At 38.1% G+C, this 17,024-nt stretch overlaps 1 protein-coding gene across 5 annotated transcripts in view; it reads left to right on the plus strand.

Moving 5' to 3' along the window:
- Positions 1-941: 941 nt before the first annotated feature.
- CDIN1 (CDAN1 interacting nuclease 1) overlaps positions 942-17,024 on the plus strand; it is a 259,336-nt gene continuing 243,253 nt past the window's right edge. For all 5 annotated transcript variants that reach the window (XM_068535327.1, XM_068535309.1, XM_068535299.1 and 2 more), the window contains exon 1: positions 942-1,239. In XM_068535327.1, the coding sequence (XP_068391428.1) occupies positions 1,139-1,239 (101 nt within the window). In that variant the 5' untranslated portion in view covers positions 942-1,138. The remainder of the gene's footprint in view (positions 1,240-17,024) is intronic.

A 17,024-nucleotide genomic window follows, 5' to 3' on the forward strand; every position in this document is an offset into this window, starting at 1 on the left:
AAAAAAAAAAAAAAAAAAAAATTAACCATTTACACGTTATTTAAAATCGAAACGCCTTTTCTTTCACTTGCTTAAAATGTTAAAATTTGAAAAGAAACATGACACGTGGCCTTTTAAGAACCAAATAGATTTTTTAAAAGGATTAAAGGAGGCACTGATGTCCTAATCAATGGCCTCAGGATAGCTGAGATCCACTCACGACACATACACAAAACAGATAACTTCGTTCACTGACTTATTTCTCCAAACATTTATTGAATACCTACTATTTTCTGAGAGCTGGGGATTCACAGATGAATAAGTAATGATTTCAGTTCTTGAGCACCTGTGAGGAGTGAGAGTTTAATTCTTTACTGCGCGCTGTTTGATGATGTGGGTTTTGTTTTCTAGCCTGTTTCCCAACAGGGCCAAAACTGTGTTCCTCGCCAGCTGCAGAAATTGTCAGACTTCCCTCAACACAAGCCAAGCTGTGCGTCTACAGCGATTCTAGTGGGTTTTGGGTTTTACAGCTCCTCCGCTGACGCTCGCAGGACGCAGGGAGCCTTGAACCGAGAGAAGGCGTATTTCTTTGTAGGCCAGTCTCCGACTGGAGCTGCGGTAAAACGGGCGCGATTGGAAGCGTGTTCAAATCGCGCGCCCTGGCAGTGGTTTTCTCGGGCTCAGGCTTAATGATCACGGTTACACGTGGGCCCTGCTGCCTTGTCGATGCGCCAGGACTTCCTGGCTTCTGGCAACAGGGAAGGCATGACCGCCAAGAGCATCCCACGTTAATCCCAGGTGGGCCCTGCCCAGGGACCTGCCAGTAGGATTTAGGCGGCACCTCTGCCTGTGGCCGTTACTTCCTGGTTGGCTTGCCCTTAAGTGACATGGCGGCAGGTTGCCTTCGGCCGGGCCCTCTGCGGCTGCTCAGAAAGCCAAGGAAGGGCAGTTGATCTACAGCCCGCCTCCCGCCGCGGAGCTGCAGGCTGAAGCCCAGGCTTGTGCAGCCAGGGGTGCAGGAGGGTAGGGGCAAGCCCAGAAAGTCGGGGACACAACGCTGTGCCGCATTGTGCCCACCCCTCGTCTCCCGACACCAAGGCTGCTCAAGCCCAGGGTGTTTTTTTCCTTTTCACTGCCACCTCCCAGTCCTTGGCCCAACATGATACTGACTAAAGCCCAGTACGACGAGATAGCCCAGTGCCTAGTGTCTGTGCCGCCTACCAGGCAGAGCCTGAGGAAGCTGAAGCAGAGGTTCCCCAGGTAAGTGCCCATCTCCCCCCTCAAAGAGACCTTTGCCTGCAGTAGCTGTGCCTGGCAGCCCAGCCAGCGCTTAGAAACCACGTGTCACACATGACTGGGGAGGAACATGAGTGTCAGGTGTTAGGAGAGCAGGAATGGTGAAAAAGGTTTCTTCTTTGACCTGCTTTTCTCAGGAGAGTCTTAATGGATGAATTCCTTCAAGTCAACAAATGTTTATTGAAAACTTGGTTTTTGCTAGGTGATGGGTGCTTATAAGTAGGTGCTGCATAAATGTCTAGGGGTTGACAGATACTAGGAATGAATGATGGGTAGCAGGGCCCTCTCAAAGTGGAAATATGAATTGTAGATTCAAAAGGTGGAAATGGAGGACCCTTTTCAGTTGGCCTCTGGAAACAAACAAGGGAGTACAGGCCTAAAGGGGCCTCTTATAGTTTACTATGGCTCTCTACTGCAATGAAGTGACCACAAGTGTTCTCAAGCCAGTCAGAGAGACAGGTACCCTACGGATTCCACTGTTGGGTCAAGATTGGTCATTTGAATAGCCATACCAGGTGTATTTCATACTTCCCTCCTCCCCAGGCATGTGGTTTTTTTTTAGTGATTTTTAGGATTCTCCAGCTTTCTAAGAAGGGACTTTAGCAACTATATGGTATAGATTGCCTCATTTTAAAGATGTGCAAACTGAGGCCCTGGCATTACACAAAGAACCAGTGCAGAACAACCAGGTTATTGTATTTGTGCCATGTTAAAAGTATAGAATGTTTGTTTACCTTTCTTCTATTTCAAAACCAAATCCAAACTTATACCATTTTACTTTGTGGCACTGAGCACCATTAGCTTCCTTGTCTTTGACATCATCATGGAAGTGTTTTCTTGAGGAAAGAGAGATTATTGGATAATTGGTATTAGTAAAGTACAAATTGAAGGTCTTTTATGATCTCAGTTTTTTTTTGAAGGACTCAGTTTTCCTAATCTGTAAAATGAAGGGATCTCTTTTTAATATTATCCAGATTTAATTTAAACCTTTATAGTCTAAGATTTTTATCAGACTTGCTAACAAGGAACAAAATTGACGAATTGGAATTTAATTTTCTGTCATTAACTCTTTGCCAACTCTGCCAATGAACAGTGAAGGGTGAAGGCTGGTCAGCTAAGGGGATAGGTAGATTTTTCTAGGCAATTTTAAGATACAGCATACATTTAGATAATTCTGCTCTTGTTACATACTTATATTAGCACTGTATTTTTGCTTCTCTTTCTTTTCCTTTCCCTCTTCTTTCTTTTCCTTTCCCTCTTCTCTTTCTCTCTCCCTCATTTTTTTTCTTTCATTCTTTTCCATAGCAAATACCTTGTCCTCTCCGTTAGAGGTAACCTCCTTTTACTGTTATTAAGGACTTACGAAGTATACGTAAGAAAGATTCCATTCGTTTGGGGCACCATGCTGTCTTGCTTATTCTCGTATGCCCTTTTTTCTCTTATTCATAATATGGCCAAATATTTTTTGCTTCTCCCAAATACCATTTAGGGTATAACTAACTCTTCATTTACCAGAAACTTTATTGAGAGAGGCTGCACCAATCTGCAGAAGGAATTAAAAGAGCCATTTAGCCACATCGGTAGGAATTCCATAAAGAGTGTGATTTGGGAGTTGGCCTCACAGTTTGCATCATAGCACTGTTTTACGTTAGAGGTTTCTTGCACAGGACTTGAACAACCTTTAGATTTGATAGTTCATTTTGCCAGAGAGTTGGTGAAGTAAGGACCTCAGAGATAATTTCTGGTGGCTCAAAGAGGTTAAGTGACTTGTCAAAAAGCCTAGAGTTATTGAATGGCTAAACAGTGTTTAGAATACAGGTTTCATGACTTTCAGTTCAGAGTTCTATACTAAGCTGCCTTAATTAGTTTTAATATTAATAATAATAACAGCAGCAATTATTTTTTGTGTGATGTTCACCTAAATTGAATTCTAAAAATAATCAAAGTACTGAAATGCTTTTAAAAGTTGCTAAAATTTTTTATTTTCCTGATTTTGAAAGTAGTACATGCTCAGTAAAGAAAACAAAAATTATTCATAATCCTATAGCTCAGAAAATTTCTGTTAACATATTTAAAAAATATTTCTAGTCTTTTTTTGTCAGTATGGTACTTTCTCTGCTAATGTAGTTTATAGCTCTTGCTTTTCTCACTTAACATATAGTGAGCATTACTCATCTTTAAAAATTCCTTATAATTTGTTTCAAATACTAATAATATCACATTCTAGATGTACCATCCATTTCCATATTGCTGGACATCAACAGTTTTGTTTTTCTAATTTTCTATTTCTGTACATATATTATGCCAAGTTTGCTTATTTTCTTACTTTAGAATCTTAGAAATTGGGAATGACCATATCAGCAGGTTTCAAACTTTTTGGTCTCCAGATCTCCTTACACTCTAAAAAAGTATTGAGGACCGCAGAAATCTTTTGTTTATATGGGTTATGTCTGTTGACGTTTATTAAAATATAAATTAAAACTGAGAAATTTTAAAAATTGCTTATTTATTTTAAAATAACAATAATAAACGTATTAAGTTTAACCAATTTTAAAGGTTAATAACCATCATTTCAAAAAGCTAGTGAGAAAAATGGCCTTGCTTTACACTTTTGCAAATCTCTTTAATATCTGCCTTAATAGAAGGAAGACATATCTGCTTCTGCAATCAACCTATTGTGATATGCTGTTTTGATTAAAGAACATGAAGAAATTCTGGCCTCAGACAAATATGTAGTTGGAAAAGGGAAGAGTAATTTAATAGACTTTTCAGATAACTGTGGATATTTTTGTTACTACGTAGTACCCAACAAGTAGTATTTTCTTAAAAGTTAATTGCAATGTGGAATGTGAAACCATATTATAGAACTTTTTGGCCAGTCTTGAACTTTGAGTGGATCTTTTACCCATGCGTGATTTTTATCATCATGCATTGTTCACTTGCAAAATGTTGGTTGTGAGTTATGCAAGTCTTCTAAATGTTGTCACCTTTTATTATACAGCATCAAAAAAGTCACATTTGTTAATATCCCCACTGATCTCATCAGAAAAGTCTGTAACATGTGAAGCTGTCACATTTACGGTGATGGATACAGAGTTTTCCAATATTTGATTTTCCCTTGAAAGCTCAATTTTTTTCGTTGGCAACAAATACTATCAGTTGTTTCCCTTGAAGTGACAGGCTCATGTTGTTTATTTTTGAGAAAATGTCTGCCAGATATCCAAATCTGAATAATCATACTTTGTTCATCATTCATCCAAGTAAAAATGGTGTTTCATGGAAAAGGCATCTAGTTCAGCTCTCAAACAATCATACAAGTGCTTTCCCTTGAGACAGTCATAATACTTCGATATGCAGTAGACGTGCTTTGCATTTACTTCTTATTTTGTTATACAGAATGTTAGAAGAATGTGTATCAGGGGTTGAGATTTAATAAAATTAATAAATGAATCTTAAGATATTCTTATGTGAAGCTGGCTTGCTTTCTTCTTGCAAGTGTGTGACTCCGAGGACAGTTGTGCCAGGTCTTGATTTGTGCTCAGAAGCTGGCAGTTTTGCCCACCCTTGTTTTTGCACCATCAGTGCAAATGTCACACAGAGGAAAAGGCAAATTATGTCTTACTGTTTCTATGAAAATAGTTTTGACCTTGTAGACTTCTGAGAGAGTCTCAGGGACTCCACGGGTCCATTGGCCACACTTTAACAACAACTAGCTATTTCAAACCAAAGGATATTTATGTTTGGAAGGATTTTGAAGCGTATTGACAAATGACTATCAAAAAGATTGTATTAATCCAATTACCAACAGCACATGGCAGTATTCGTTTCTGCAACTTTTGTCAGTGTTGAAGAGAGTCATCATTTAGTCTTTAATATGATGGATCAAGAATGACATCTCATAATTTACATTTTTTGACTGTAATGCATTGTATATTTTCCACCTTGTTTATTAACCATTTAATTTTCTTCCTCTTGAATTACTTGCCTGGTGTCCTTTGCCTAATTTTCTATCGGAATGTTTGCTCTTACTGTTTATTGATTTGTTATTGTTTATTGATCTGCATATCTTAAGGATGTTGATGCTTTACATGTCATATTTTTGTTGCAGATATCTTCCTAGTTGTTGTGCTTTTAAATATTGTTATTTTTTTATATTCTTAACTTTAAACGTATGCTTTTTTTGTCCTTTCATGTCCTAAGATATGAAAAATAAATCTTCCCCCTAAATTTTCTCCTAGGTTCTTTATGGCTTTCTTTCTTATTTTTAATTCCTTAATCTTTCTAGCTGTAGTTTATTTTAGTATATGCTCAAAGGTGAATATATAGCTTCATTTTTCCCAAGCTTAACTTTTATTTTACACTATGGTTTCTACTTGCTAGCCTCATTTCTCCATGGCCTGTTTGTTTTCACTGAAATTACAAATTTTTGTTTTTCCAAGTCGCTACATTGAACTTGGGCCATCACTTTAACCACTCTGGTCTCACAATCCTCCCACTTAAAATGAAGGAGTAGAATTTTGTGATGTCTAATATTTTACAACTCCTAAACTCACCCTTATTCTATTCTATTCTATTTTGCAGTTTTACATTAAGTGGGCCCTTTGACCCCCAAAATGTAGGAATACTGTATCTAAGTACTTGCTGAGGATATAGTCATTGATTTGCATCTCCCAACTTATTCCTGGACTTCCTTATTCAGGTAGACGCCCCCAGCCCATTCAGCTGCTACTTATCAGGTCATATTTTACACTGTATTTTCCTGCCCAAACACTACATATGTATCTGATTATATATCATTCTTTATTTATATATATAAATATTAAAGATGTATAAATATATATATATCTTATTTTGAAATTCTTAACTTACAGAAAAGTTGCAGAAATGTTAACCATATATCCCTTCACTCAGGTTCCCCTAATGTTAACATCTTACATAACCAACATACAATTGTCAAAATCAGGAAATTGATTTTAATGCAATATAGCCAAATAATTTACAGACCTGTTTTGAACTTTGCTAGTTTTTTTTTGTTATTGTTCTTTTTTGTTTGTTTGTTTGTTTGTTTTTTGACTGTCTCTTTTCTATTTCAGGATCACACATTAGATTAGTTGTCATGTCTTCTTTTTGCTCTCCTCCAGGCTATGACTATTCCTTAATATTTTTTTGTCTTTTATGATCTTGACATTTTTGAAGGGTACTGGTCAGTTATTTTGTTGAATGTCCCTAAGTTTGTGCTTAATGTTTTCTCATGATCAGAGGAGGGTAAACATTTTTGGTGTAAATACCCCAAAAGTGATGTTGTGCCTTTCTCAGGGCATCATAACAAGGGGGAGCTGACTTTGTATGTCTTATTACTGCTGAGGTTAACGTTATTCACTTGGTTAAGGGGTGGTATCTGCCAAGTTTCTCCACTGTAAAGTTGGCTTTCCAATAATTACCTTGTGGGGATATCCTTTGAGACTCTGCAAATATCCAGTTTCTCACCTCACACTTTTTCGCTCTGATTTTAGCATCCATCAGTGGCTCTTGCATGAAATAGTTACTGTGGGTATTTGCCTATCGGTGATTTTCTTTTTTTTTTTTTTTCTTTTTTTAAAAAATAAATTTATTTATTTACTTTTTGCTGCATTGGGTCTTTGTTGCTGCGTGCAGGCTTTTCTCTAGTTGTGGCGAGCGGGGGCTACTCTTTGTTGTGGTGCGTGGGCTTCTCATTGCAGTGGCTTCTGTTGTTGCGGAGCCTGGGCCCTAGGCATGCGGGCTTCAGTAGTTGTGGCTCGCGGGCTCTAGAGCACAGGCTCAGTAGTTGTGGCTCACAGGCTTAGTTGCTCCGCAGCATGTGGGATCTTCCCGGACCAGGGCTCGAACCCGTGTCCACTGGCAGGTGGATTCTTAACGACTGCGCCACCAGGGAAGCCCTTATCGGTGATTTTCTATTACTCTCACTGGAGTACTCTGTCAACTAGTATCATCCTCTACCACCATTTTATGTGAAACAATCCATCCTACAGTCAGCCCATGATTTTCACTGGTCCTTGCAGTTTATTCACCTCTTACAGCATTTGGTCTGTAATAACTCACTGTGTGCTCACTATGTTTGTGGCATTATTTGGATAATTTTTAGAAAACAGAAAGGATAATGTAGTAATTAATTTTGAATAACTTGTAGTCTGAGGAAAGAGTTTAAGACACATCTAATAGCTATAAATTATTAGAATCATAGAATGTTAGAAACCAAAGGATTTGTTGTACAGTGAGTTCACATATGGTTAGTCAAAACGGATTCTTAGAGGAGATATAACTTTGTTGGAAATTCTTTTGTTGGTAAATAACCCTTTGGCACAATTTAATTTTTCCAAGTTCCTTTGCTGTGCATTAGTTATTTGGTTGCTATTTATGCCTATATTAATGAGTCGTAAGTCAAACTCTTGATAACATAAATCTCTAAGCAAATAAGTGTCTTTACCTTGTTCCTGTATTTTTTTCTCTTAGGAATCCTTGCATAGGTTTTTCTAATGGTGACTTCCACATTTCTAAGCACTTTTTTTTTTTTTTGGTCTTGGTCTGCAACATTTACAATACAGGCAACCATTCACTATTATGAGGCTGTTCCTAGAGAAATCTCAAAAGAAGTAGTTAAAAACTCGTTTGGCTGGGCTCCCTGTGCTTAAACTGATAATACACCCGGCTCATTTTCTTGAGGTCTTCACCTGACTCTGAGAACTGGAGTTAAGGCTGGCTCTGCTGTGTATTTGCCAGTATTGAACTTAGTAGTTCTTGGCAGTGGACCTAGGGGTCTAGTCTGGTTAGGAGTGGAGTAGCGAAGGGACCTGCTTGGGACAAGCACAACAATTTTCCTTAGCTTTTGCATTTAAGGTGGCCTAGCTTCATCTGGTGCTACCATTGGTTACAGCTGTCCTTTTTTGAAACCCCCCCCGCCCCCCTCCAGATCCATTTTAACCTGTCCCCACTTCCCATAGGAAATCTTGTATTTCATTGTTTCTGCTTCCTTAACCATTTGTTCTTGGGAAATGACTTGGCTCTGCCTCTTTTTATCTGAGTCATAGTTGCCTCATCTGTAAAAGGAGGGATGAAGCTCTACAGCTAGTAAGTAGGAGAAACAGGATTCAAACCCAGGCAGAGTCTGACTCCAGATTCTTCCTCTTGCTCTATTGCCCCTTGCTCTTCAGTTCCGTAAGGCTGTTGTGAGGATTAAGTGAAATAAGGCATGTAAAACACTTAGTACAGTGTAGAGGTCCTGGTAAGTATTTAATGGATGGTAAATACGATTACCGTTATTATTAGAATTTAGTAAATGGCCTACAGTAGAAGAAATGTCTGAGTAGTAACCTTTGAAACATAGAAGACACAAATTTGCTTTGCTGTGGATCAGTTGATTGTATGGCTGTGAACACACAGATTTTGATCATTAGTTGAATATGGCCCAGATATCAGAAACTTGCCTTAAATCTTTCATAGCAATATATAACGTCATTAAAAAAACCCCAGACTTTTAAACCTAGAGTCACTGATTTTTTTAGAATAATAGTAGCACATTGCCCATATAATTAATACTGTAGGGCGTGGTTTACTAAAGTTGGAAGATTATTTCTGTTGGCCTTGTTCTCTCAATTGAATTGAAGGTTGGTACTCAGTTGCTGGTCAATTTTCTATACTAATGTTATTTATGGTGGACCTGAGTTCCAGAATCATGAGTGAGAATAGCTCATAAAGGGAGAAAAAGTCAGCCTGTTATTGAACTGGAAATTCTTTTGGTATTTTTGCCAAGGAAATATAATTAATTTATATGCCCTTCAAAAATAATACTCATATACTTAGGAAATACACCTAGGAGTACTTCTGTATTGATCATTAGTGCAAACTGGAAAAGAAATTGGTCTAAAAGTTGGCCTAAGAATATGATTATTTCATATATTTCCTTTAGTCATCTTTTAAAATATGCTTTTTTACTCTGTGAGATTTCAGGTTTTTATTTTGCTGCTGCATTGTAGCCTAGCTTTAACGACTCTCCTGGAAGGTTATTTTGTTAAGTATATGGCATCTTCACTTTCTGAAAGAAGTGCTTAGCTTTTATCAGATGTTTGTGCCCCTTGGCATTTGCATAGTTGTAAAAGTGAGATAAGCTTGAATTCCTGCAAAGGAATATTTGACGAAAACCTCAGATAGTGTTATCCTGAGAAGAATCTATATGCTGACAATATTTCTTATTAGTTTGAGGGGGAGACTTTTATGTTATTAGATTATTGACTTCATTTTTAAGTCTATATTCAGGCATCAAACTTTAGTCTACTAAGTAATAACCCATCCCGGAATGTTTGCTGGTACAATAAAGAGGAATTATATATTTCCCTAGGAGAAAAATGTTCAGTAGATGTATAGGGTGATAATATTTTATAATTTGACTTTCAACAAATGTTGACTGAATTTACCATTATGTTTTTATTACACATTTTGTGTAATTTTGCCATATAGGTTCAATTTTCCTTAAAAAAAGCAGTCAAGCAATATAAAAGTCCTTTTTCAGAGTAGGTATGAAAAGTGACCTTAAAAGTTATATACTGGAGTGAAAATCATACGGGAGATGGGTAAAGAATAAATTTTCCTTCCTTTTATTTTCAGTTGTCTTTTTCTTGGTGGGAAGTGTCTTCAAGTGTTTGTTTTAGACATTCTGCTTTCAGGTTGCTTCTGTGGTGAGCTGGTATATGGTGAACACCGGAAATGTGCTTGGTTACAACTTCTTACTGAATGACAAGTCTCCATTTCTTAGGGGAGCAGACAGACAGCTGGATCCAGGATGATTCAGTCCATAGGTTTGAAACCAGCTTGGAACAGTCTGTGCATGATGGATTAATAATGGTACACAGCTGGTCATGAATCCAGCCCTTTCCTGGCCACTTTGGGGAACTAACACCTGCCTCTACTTTTCTTTCTTCTCTCCGTCCCTACCTTTCAGGAGGCATCTTGATAACGTATTTAAGAGTTAATAATTCTTCCTTATAAACCAAAGCTTCCTTCTTGCCAAAGAGCGGTGATACAGTTGACAATGTCAGCTTTTTCAAGTGCCTTCTCTTGACTGAGAGGTGATTTTTCTGTTCCTTCAAGACAGCAAATAAGGTTTTTTGTTTTCATTTTTTAGCCTAGTGTGGTGTTCCAACGGTGACCTGATAAAACCCACAGTCTCATTGAGGAAACCGAGAGCTCTGCAATTTTCCATCCAAAGTAAAATGTTAAAATATCTCAGGGCTTATTTCTTTTATGTGTTTTAAATATTGAGATTCAGCTGCTAAAAATGTTTGAAACCTGTTAAACTTAGAGAAATAACTTCAGCACTATGGGAATAAATATTTTGAAACAAAGCAATGCAAGTAGAGGAAAAAGTAAGGTGGATTCATGTCTCTTGATACTGTTGTTCAGTTAAATACGTAAGCACTGGGTCTTTCCTTGACTGAATGCTGACTCACGTGAATTGGAGCAATTCTGTGTGAAGCTCAGGCTTTTTCTGAGGTGTCCTGGGAGCAGTAGTCATATACAAGATTGAGACTTAAAATAGATGGTGCATTTTCACCCTCTCTAACATAACTCACATATTTATTTTTAATCTTTTGGTTACTGTTAGACCTGTCCTTTGCTTTAGGCCCTAGAAAGGCTGAGATATAAACTCTGATCTTGTATTTATCCTGTTTTAGGAAATAGGAGGCATAGCAGACCCTTGATATTTACAAAGGTTATCACTTATGGCTGTTGAAAATCCTCAAATATGCAGCTAGCACTATATAGGATGGCAAAGGTCTACAAAGTTTAATGCACTTTTTAACCAAAGTTAAACTCATTTCTCAGCTAATTGACTTGCTGCTCCCCACATCAGCCTAGGGGTATGGAAGATTCAGATTTACCCTCAGCAAGTTTATGAATTAGCGTTTGTCATGGGTATTTGTGATCACTCTCAAATAATCAGAACTGGGTATGTTTCATCCAAGAATGCTGTGGGTACCCAACTTCAACTTTAGGATGAATAGAAATGCAGGGTGAAACTACCTCGTGGTTTGTCACTCATGCCTGTGCCACACCTTAGCCCCCTAAGGTTCCATAACTTGTGAGATGGTGTCTAAGACTTGTGGGGGAATAAGGCTCTTTGTAGGTGGCCTCCTTTGTAGATGGGATGTGGGAAAGCAAAGCATCATTTAAATGCATCTTACTACAATCACACATGAAATTAGACTGGCAATTTATTTTTTTCGATTTTTTGTTTCTGTCTACAACTCTTCCAAGCTGATATCATCTTTTGCTTAAGGTATATTACACTGCTATTTGTTTTTGCTGATAATATTGGTAGGGAAAGCTAATAAAACTTGAAATTAACTCACGCTTCAAGCCCCATTTAGCTAAAATAGTAAATGGACTGGGGATATAAGAGACTCTTGGTTGTGTAGCATTAAAAACCCCACAGACCCCTACAGCCTAGATGTAACAAATAGCTCACAAACATCATTTGTTAACTGACGAAGTTAACATTATCTAAATTCTTATTTCCTGAGGCCAGCTAAAATATATATTAAGGTAAAAATACATTTAACCTCCAGTTCATAACATTTAAAATTTTTATTTGCACTTTGGTGGACATGTTTGGAGCTGTTCATATGCTGATCGCAAAAGCTTCTCCAGAGGGACCTGCATACCTCTCTCATAATTTCAGATTCAGTGACTTGGAGAGTGTTTGTCTGAGATGGCAACTAGAGATCATCTAGTCAAATGGTTAGTGTTAGAGGGGCAGAAACTGAGGGAGGATTTGACCAAAGTTACACATTTGAAGGCAGAACTCTCCCTTCATGCTCTTTAACTAAAGATCACCGAATGCCCTAGGAGTCTAGGGGCCAGGTTGGTATCAGCGAGGAGTGAAGGAACGGAGCTGGCCGGGTTGGGATCATGGCAAAGTGAAAGGACAGTTGTGTGCACGGGCAGGGCAGCTGCAACCTTACGCCAGCCATCTGTTGCCATGCTGGAATGTGGGCCCAGGGCTGCCAGGTCTTCTATTCTCTAGAAAGCAGCTCTAGATCTGATTTTTTTCAGAAAAAAAATATCCTGAATTTTAAGTGTTGTCAATTTGTTTGAATTTTGAAAAACAGTGTGTGGGCCAACATTTTCCTGGCCAAACAGAACAAGTCTGTGGGCTGAATTTGGCCTACAGCCCATGGGAGCTGGAGCTGGCTCTTTCCAGCTTGTGAGAGCCGATCGGAAGCATCTTTTCCCCACTCTACACACTGTGACCTCCCATCGGTAGCTTAAAGTCAGCCACAGTGGGAGTGTTTACACCACAGAAATTGGCCCATGCTACAAACCTCGGCTCCCCTGTCCCTCCCCACTGCCACCAAAGGCATTTCTTAAGCCCCTGAGCCATTGTATACCATCAGCATAGCTTTTTTCCTACAAAGGGCTCATAACACATACATCTGTGCCTCATTTATTCTTAGAAATTATAATATTTTTGTGAGTTGGGCTTTCTTCCCCCCTACCCCCGGCTTTTTTTTTTTTTTTTTTTTTTGGTCCAGAGAGAAGATACATATTTTTTTCCCCCACTATGGTTATTGTGGGAACTAGAATTCCATGCAGTACCTAGTATATTGTCGGTGTTATGAAACATATCATAATGGACATTTGATTGAACTGACCTGAGGAAAATGCTGCTTAGTTAAAAAACAAAAGCTATATACATGTCTCATTTAGGAAAATTATTCCCTTTCAGAGTAGATTCGTTGGCTAAATGTAGTGATTATTCACTCTTTAGGAATTTAGAAATGCTCCAGTGGTATACCTGAGGGTTTATCATGTCAGAAATTATTTTAAGAGAGACTTCAAGCTTAGTTGTTACATCTTCCCTTGGCAGTTACTCCAATATAAAAAAGAAAATAAAGTATCTCTGCAATTGTAATGAAAAAAGATTGGGAGATAGCCAATTGATTACCATGTGATTTAGTACAATTTTGTAAAGACTTAATTATCACACGTTCAGATGTGAGTATTTCTTTTCGACGTCCAAAGTATCAGTAATAAAATAATATGGCAACATACAACTAAAACAGAAGTGGACAATAAAATTAACAATATTAGCCAAGCATATGTGAATTTTAGAATGTCAAGTGGAATTCTCTGTGGGGATGGGCCCACACTGGTGGGTTGGCCAAGTGGTATTGAGTTTGGCAGAGTTGCCATGGCTTGTGATTGACCTTGGGTGGTTTATTTAGCTCAGTCTGCTTACGGTTAATTATTGTATAAATCGGTAGGACGCAAAACCCTATTACTGTGAACTCCAGGAGGTCATTCAGTTTTTTGTTGTAGAGGCAGTTTTTTGTATTGGTTTAAAGAACTTGGTTCTGGAAATAGACATATGAATTCCGGCTTCATGACTTACTTGCCAGGTGACCTCTTGGTGCCTCAGTGTCCTTGTTTATAAAATGGGGTTGTTATGAACTTGACATAAGATAGTACATAGAAAATGAGTAGCGTAGTTCCTGATACTGTGTCAAATTAATTTTGCTGCTGCTGTTATTGTTACCGTTGTTGATTTAAGGATGCTTGTTGTGATGGTATCTATGCTTATAATAGACTCAGTGTTAGAACTGAAGAGATTTTACCTAAACGAGCCCCTTTATTTTCTAGGTTTCCAAAGTGTTTTTCTTTAACCCCCTGGGTAATAGGAAACCTGCTTTTAGCAAATTATGGTGAAAATATAGTCTTTAGATGATACTGGCAACCACGATGTGCTTTTATGTTGATGACAAATGGGCATATCAAGGTTTAGATTGATTCCCCCCACTCCCCACCCCCAGGATAGAAAATGGTTATGTGACATGATCGCTGCCTAAGACAGAATAAGTGGGAATGTTAAAACCTGAGAATTTTTAAGTATGTTCTTGTCTAATTACTTTTCTCAAATGCAACTCCCCCCCAGCCCGCATATCCTGGAAGCTCTTTTATATTCTTGCCTCACCTTGATAACAAGGTGGTTATGAATTTATGAAAGATATTTGGGTTCTGCACCAGGAAGTAGTTTGAGTCCAGTAGTTATATAAGTTCAAGTGAGTCTTCCAGGGCGTGGAGAGTTTGTTGGATACCACAGATCATCACACGAGTGTGAACATTGATTTTAGTGTTTAATATAAAGATTAATAAATTTGGGGACGTCCCTGGTGGTCCAGTGGTTAAGAATCCACCTGCCAATGCGGGGGACACGGGTTCGATCCCTGGTCCGGGAACATCCCACATGCCGAGGAGCAACTAAGCCCCTGCGCCACAACTACTGAAGCCCGTGCGCCTAGAGCCCGTGCTCTGCAACAAGAGAAGCCACCGCAAGAAGAAGCCTGCACACTGCCATGAAGAGTAGCCACTAATCTCCCCAACTAGAGAAAGCCCGCACGCAGATACGAAGACCCAGTGAAGCCAAAAATAAAAATAAATAAATAAATAAAATTTTTTTAGAACTAGTGTTTTTAAACAATCTTAAAATCTATTCATGGTGCTAATACTGGTTATGAAAAAGACCTTATGGTAAACACAAAGAAATTGCAGAAACTTTTTAAAAGAAAGTAGATTTATTGTTCCTTAAGGCTTTGCTTATTTTTAATTACAGTGTATTCTAGAATGCTGCCTGCAAAGAATTTGCTCAATTTATCTTATTTGTGCAGTTCTGCTGATCATATAGTTGCAATAATAATGAGTTGGACAATACAGTAATTTTTGCCCTTCCTTTTCTATTTTATTATAGAGCATATCTTCCTCTAAGTTCTAGGTCAGAGAGGCTTTGCGCTTTAGACCTACTTCACTTAAGTGGCTTAGGCCAGATTGGAATAAAAGTATTAAAACTGGTTAGAGATCTTCATGCTTTTAAAAAAATTTTACTTGAAAACTTTGAGCAACACTCTGAAAAATAGTTGCCTGTAGCCAAAGATTATGGAAGTAAAAGTCATAACTATACTATAGATTGTATCTTGAGGACAGTTATTTGCTGTATAACTCTTGTGAACTGTAAAAACAAGACTCAGTTAGTTTTCATGTTGGAGGTGTGTAAGGAGACTAGGTTTGGTACACTTTCATGAAAAATATTTTATTCATGTGATAGCTTTTTGAACAATTGTATTCTGCACTGTATTACAGTGGCACAATAAATTGCTGAATATACTGTCTGCTGAATATGACTTTACCATGAAAAATTTGATGCATGGAGAAGGAAAGGTTGGAATATATCAACCTTTTCTGACAAGGGACTTTGAATTTTGACCTAATACAGGTGACCTTTGTGCACAATAAAAGTGAGCTTAATCTTGAGGTCAAGGTTGAGGTGAATGGCAGGGCAGCGTGGCAGAACGTATGCTGATTGTGGGTACTTCAGAGCCTATGTAGCTATTGGCTAAATGGGAGTCTGGCAGTTTTTTGTTTTTTGTTTTTAATTTTTAGCATTTCCAGGAGCTTATTTACAGCAAGTTGTGTAGCTTTTTAATGCCATTCCATTTCCTCAAAGCTCAGCTATCTGTTTAGCTGTGGTACGTTTGTCTGTTTTTATAAAGTTTACTGTTTCTGAGTGAGAGGCATGAGTGTGCTATTATTTTCTGTTCTGTAGATAAGCCTTAGCTAAAAATAAAGATGTTCTTATGGCTTATAGAAAAGACAACTGACATATATAACCTTGGAACTGAAAATACATCTTCTTTTAAGAGGGTTTATTTCTTTGACAAGTTGAACTTTTGTCATCTAACTTTGGAACTGTCAGAAGAATTTTTAAGTACTTTGTACCTTTATCTAGATTATAATTAAGAGAACTCTCATGAATTATTGTCTTAAAAGGTTTAGATGATTTAGAGACAGGTTATTCCCTTGGAAGTTTCTTTGAAATGCATCTGCTAATGCATTTACGTTATAATATGATAGAAACTATTTTTAAGGTTTTGCCTGCTGTGCATAGAAGGAAAAAATGTTTTAAAACATAAATTTTACTAGTGAGTAGCTCAACAGTTTTGTCCTAGATGAAACTGCACCTTAGCAAACATCAGGAAAAAACCTGCCAGCGTCATATTGTCTGAATACTTAGTGATTATTCTACCCAAATAATTGGTTGAAACGACAAACAGTCGGGGGAGAGTGTCAGAGACTCTAATGGAAAGAACTTCTACTCTTTTAATCGAGCCTGCAAAATATATTCCCCAGGACTGATCAGCTCTGGAGCACTGAGGTTTGGTGATTGGAATGGCAGGAAACCGTGCTTTCAGGACATAACGGATTGATGAGGCCATCCATCATTTGTTAGCATACGCTGAAACGTGGGCTATGTGTGCAGAGGCCTGTGATTTAGTAAATACTTGGGAGATGAATAGAGCTTACACACGAGGGAAGATATTGCTGTCCTTCAGCAGCCTGAGACCCAGGCGCCTGCTGAGAAGGCCATCTGATGGCACATCATCAGTAACTGGCCTGTCACAGTCAGCGGTGCCCACCGACCATCGCCAGTATATTAAATGCATTTTTAATATCTGCTTCAGTAGATTTAATGAAGAAAATTTAGTTTCCATATTCCAAGCACTGCTTCTTCAAGTGTTCTAAGGCATGGACTCTTGTCTGCACAAGAAAGGGGGAAGACCATACTGGCAGTTAGGATAGTTGATTGAAAAGGACACTCAAACAAAATAGTGTGCAAATGAAAAATGCTTTTAGCAGTGTTGGCATCTTGTTGATGTTAAAAA

Source organism: Eschrichtius robustus, chromosome 1, assembly GCF_028021215.1.
Source record: "Eschrichtius robustus isolate mEscRob2 chromosome 1, mEscRob2.pri, whole genome shotgun sequence".
Lineage (NCBI taxonomy): Eukaryota > Metazoa > Chordata > Mammalia > Artiodactyla > Eschrichtiidae > Eschrichtius > Eschrichtius robustus.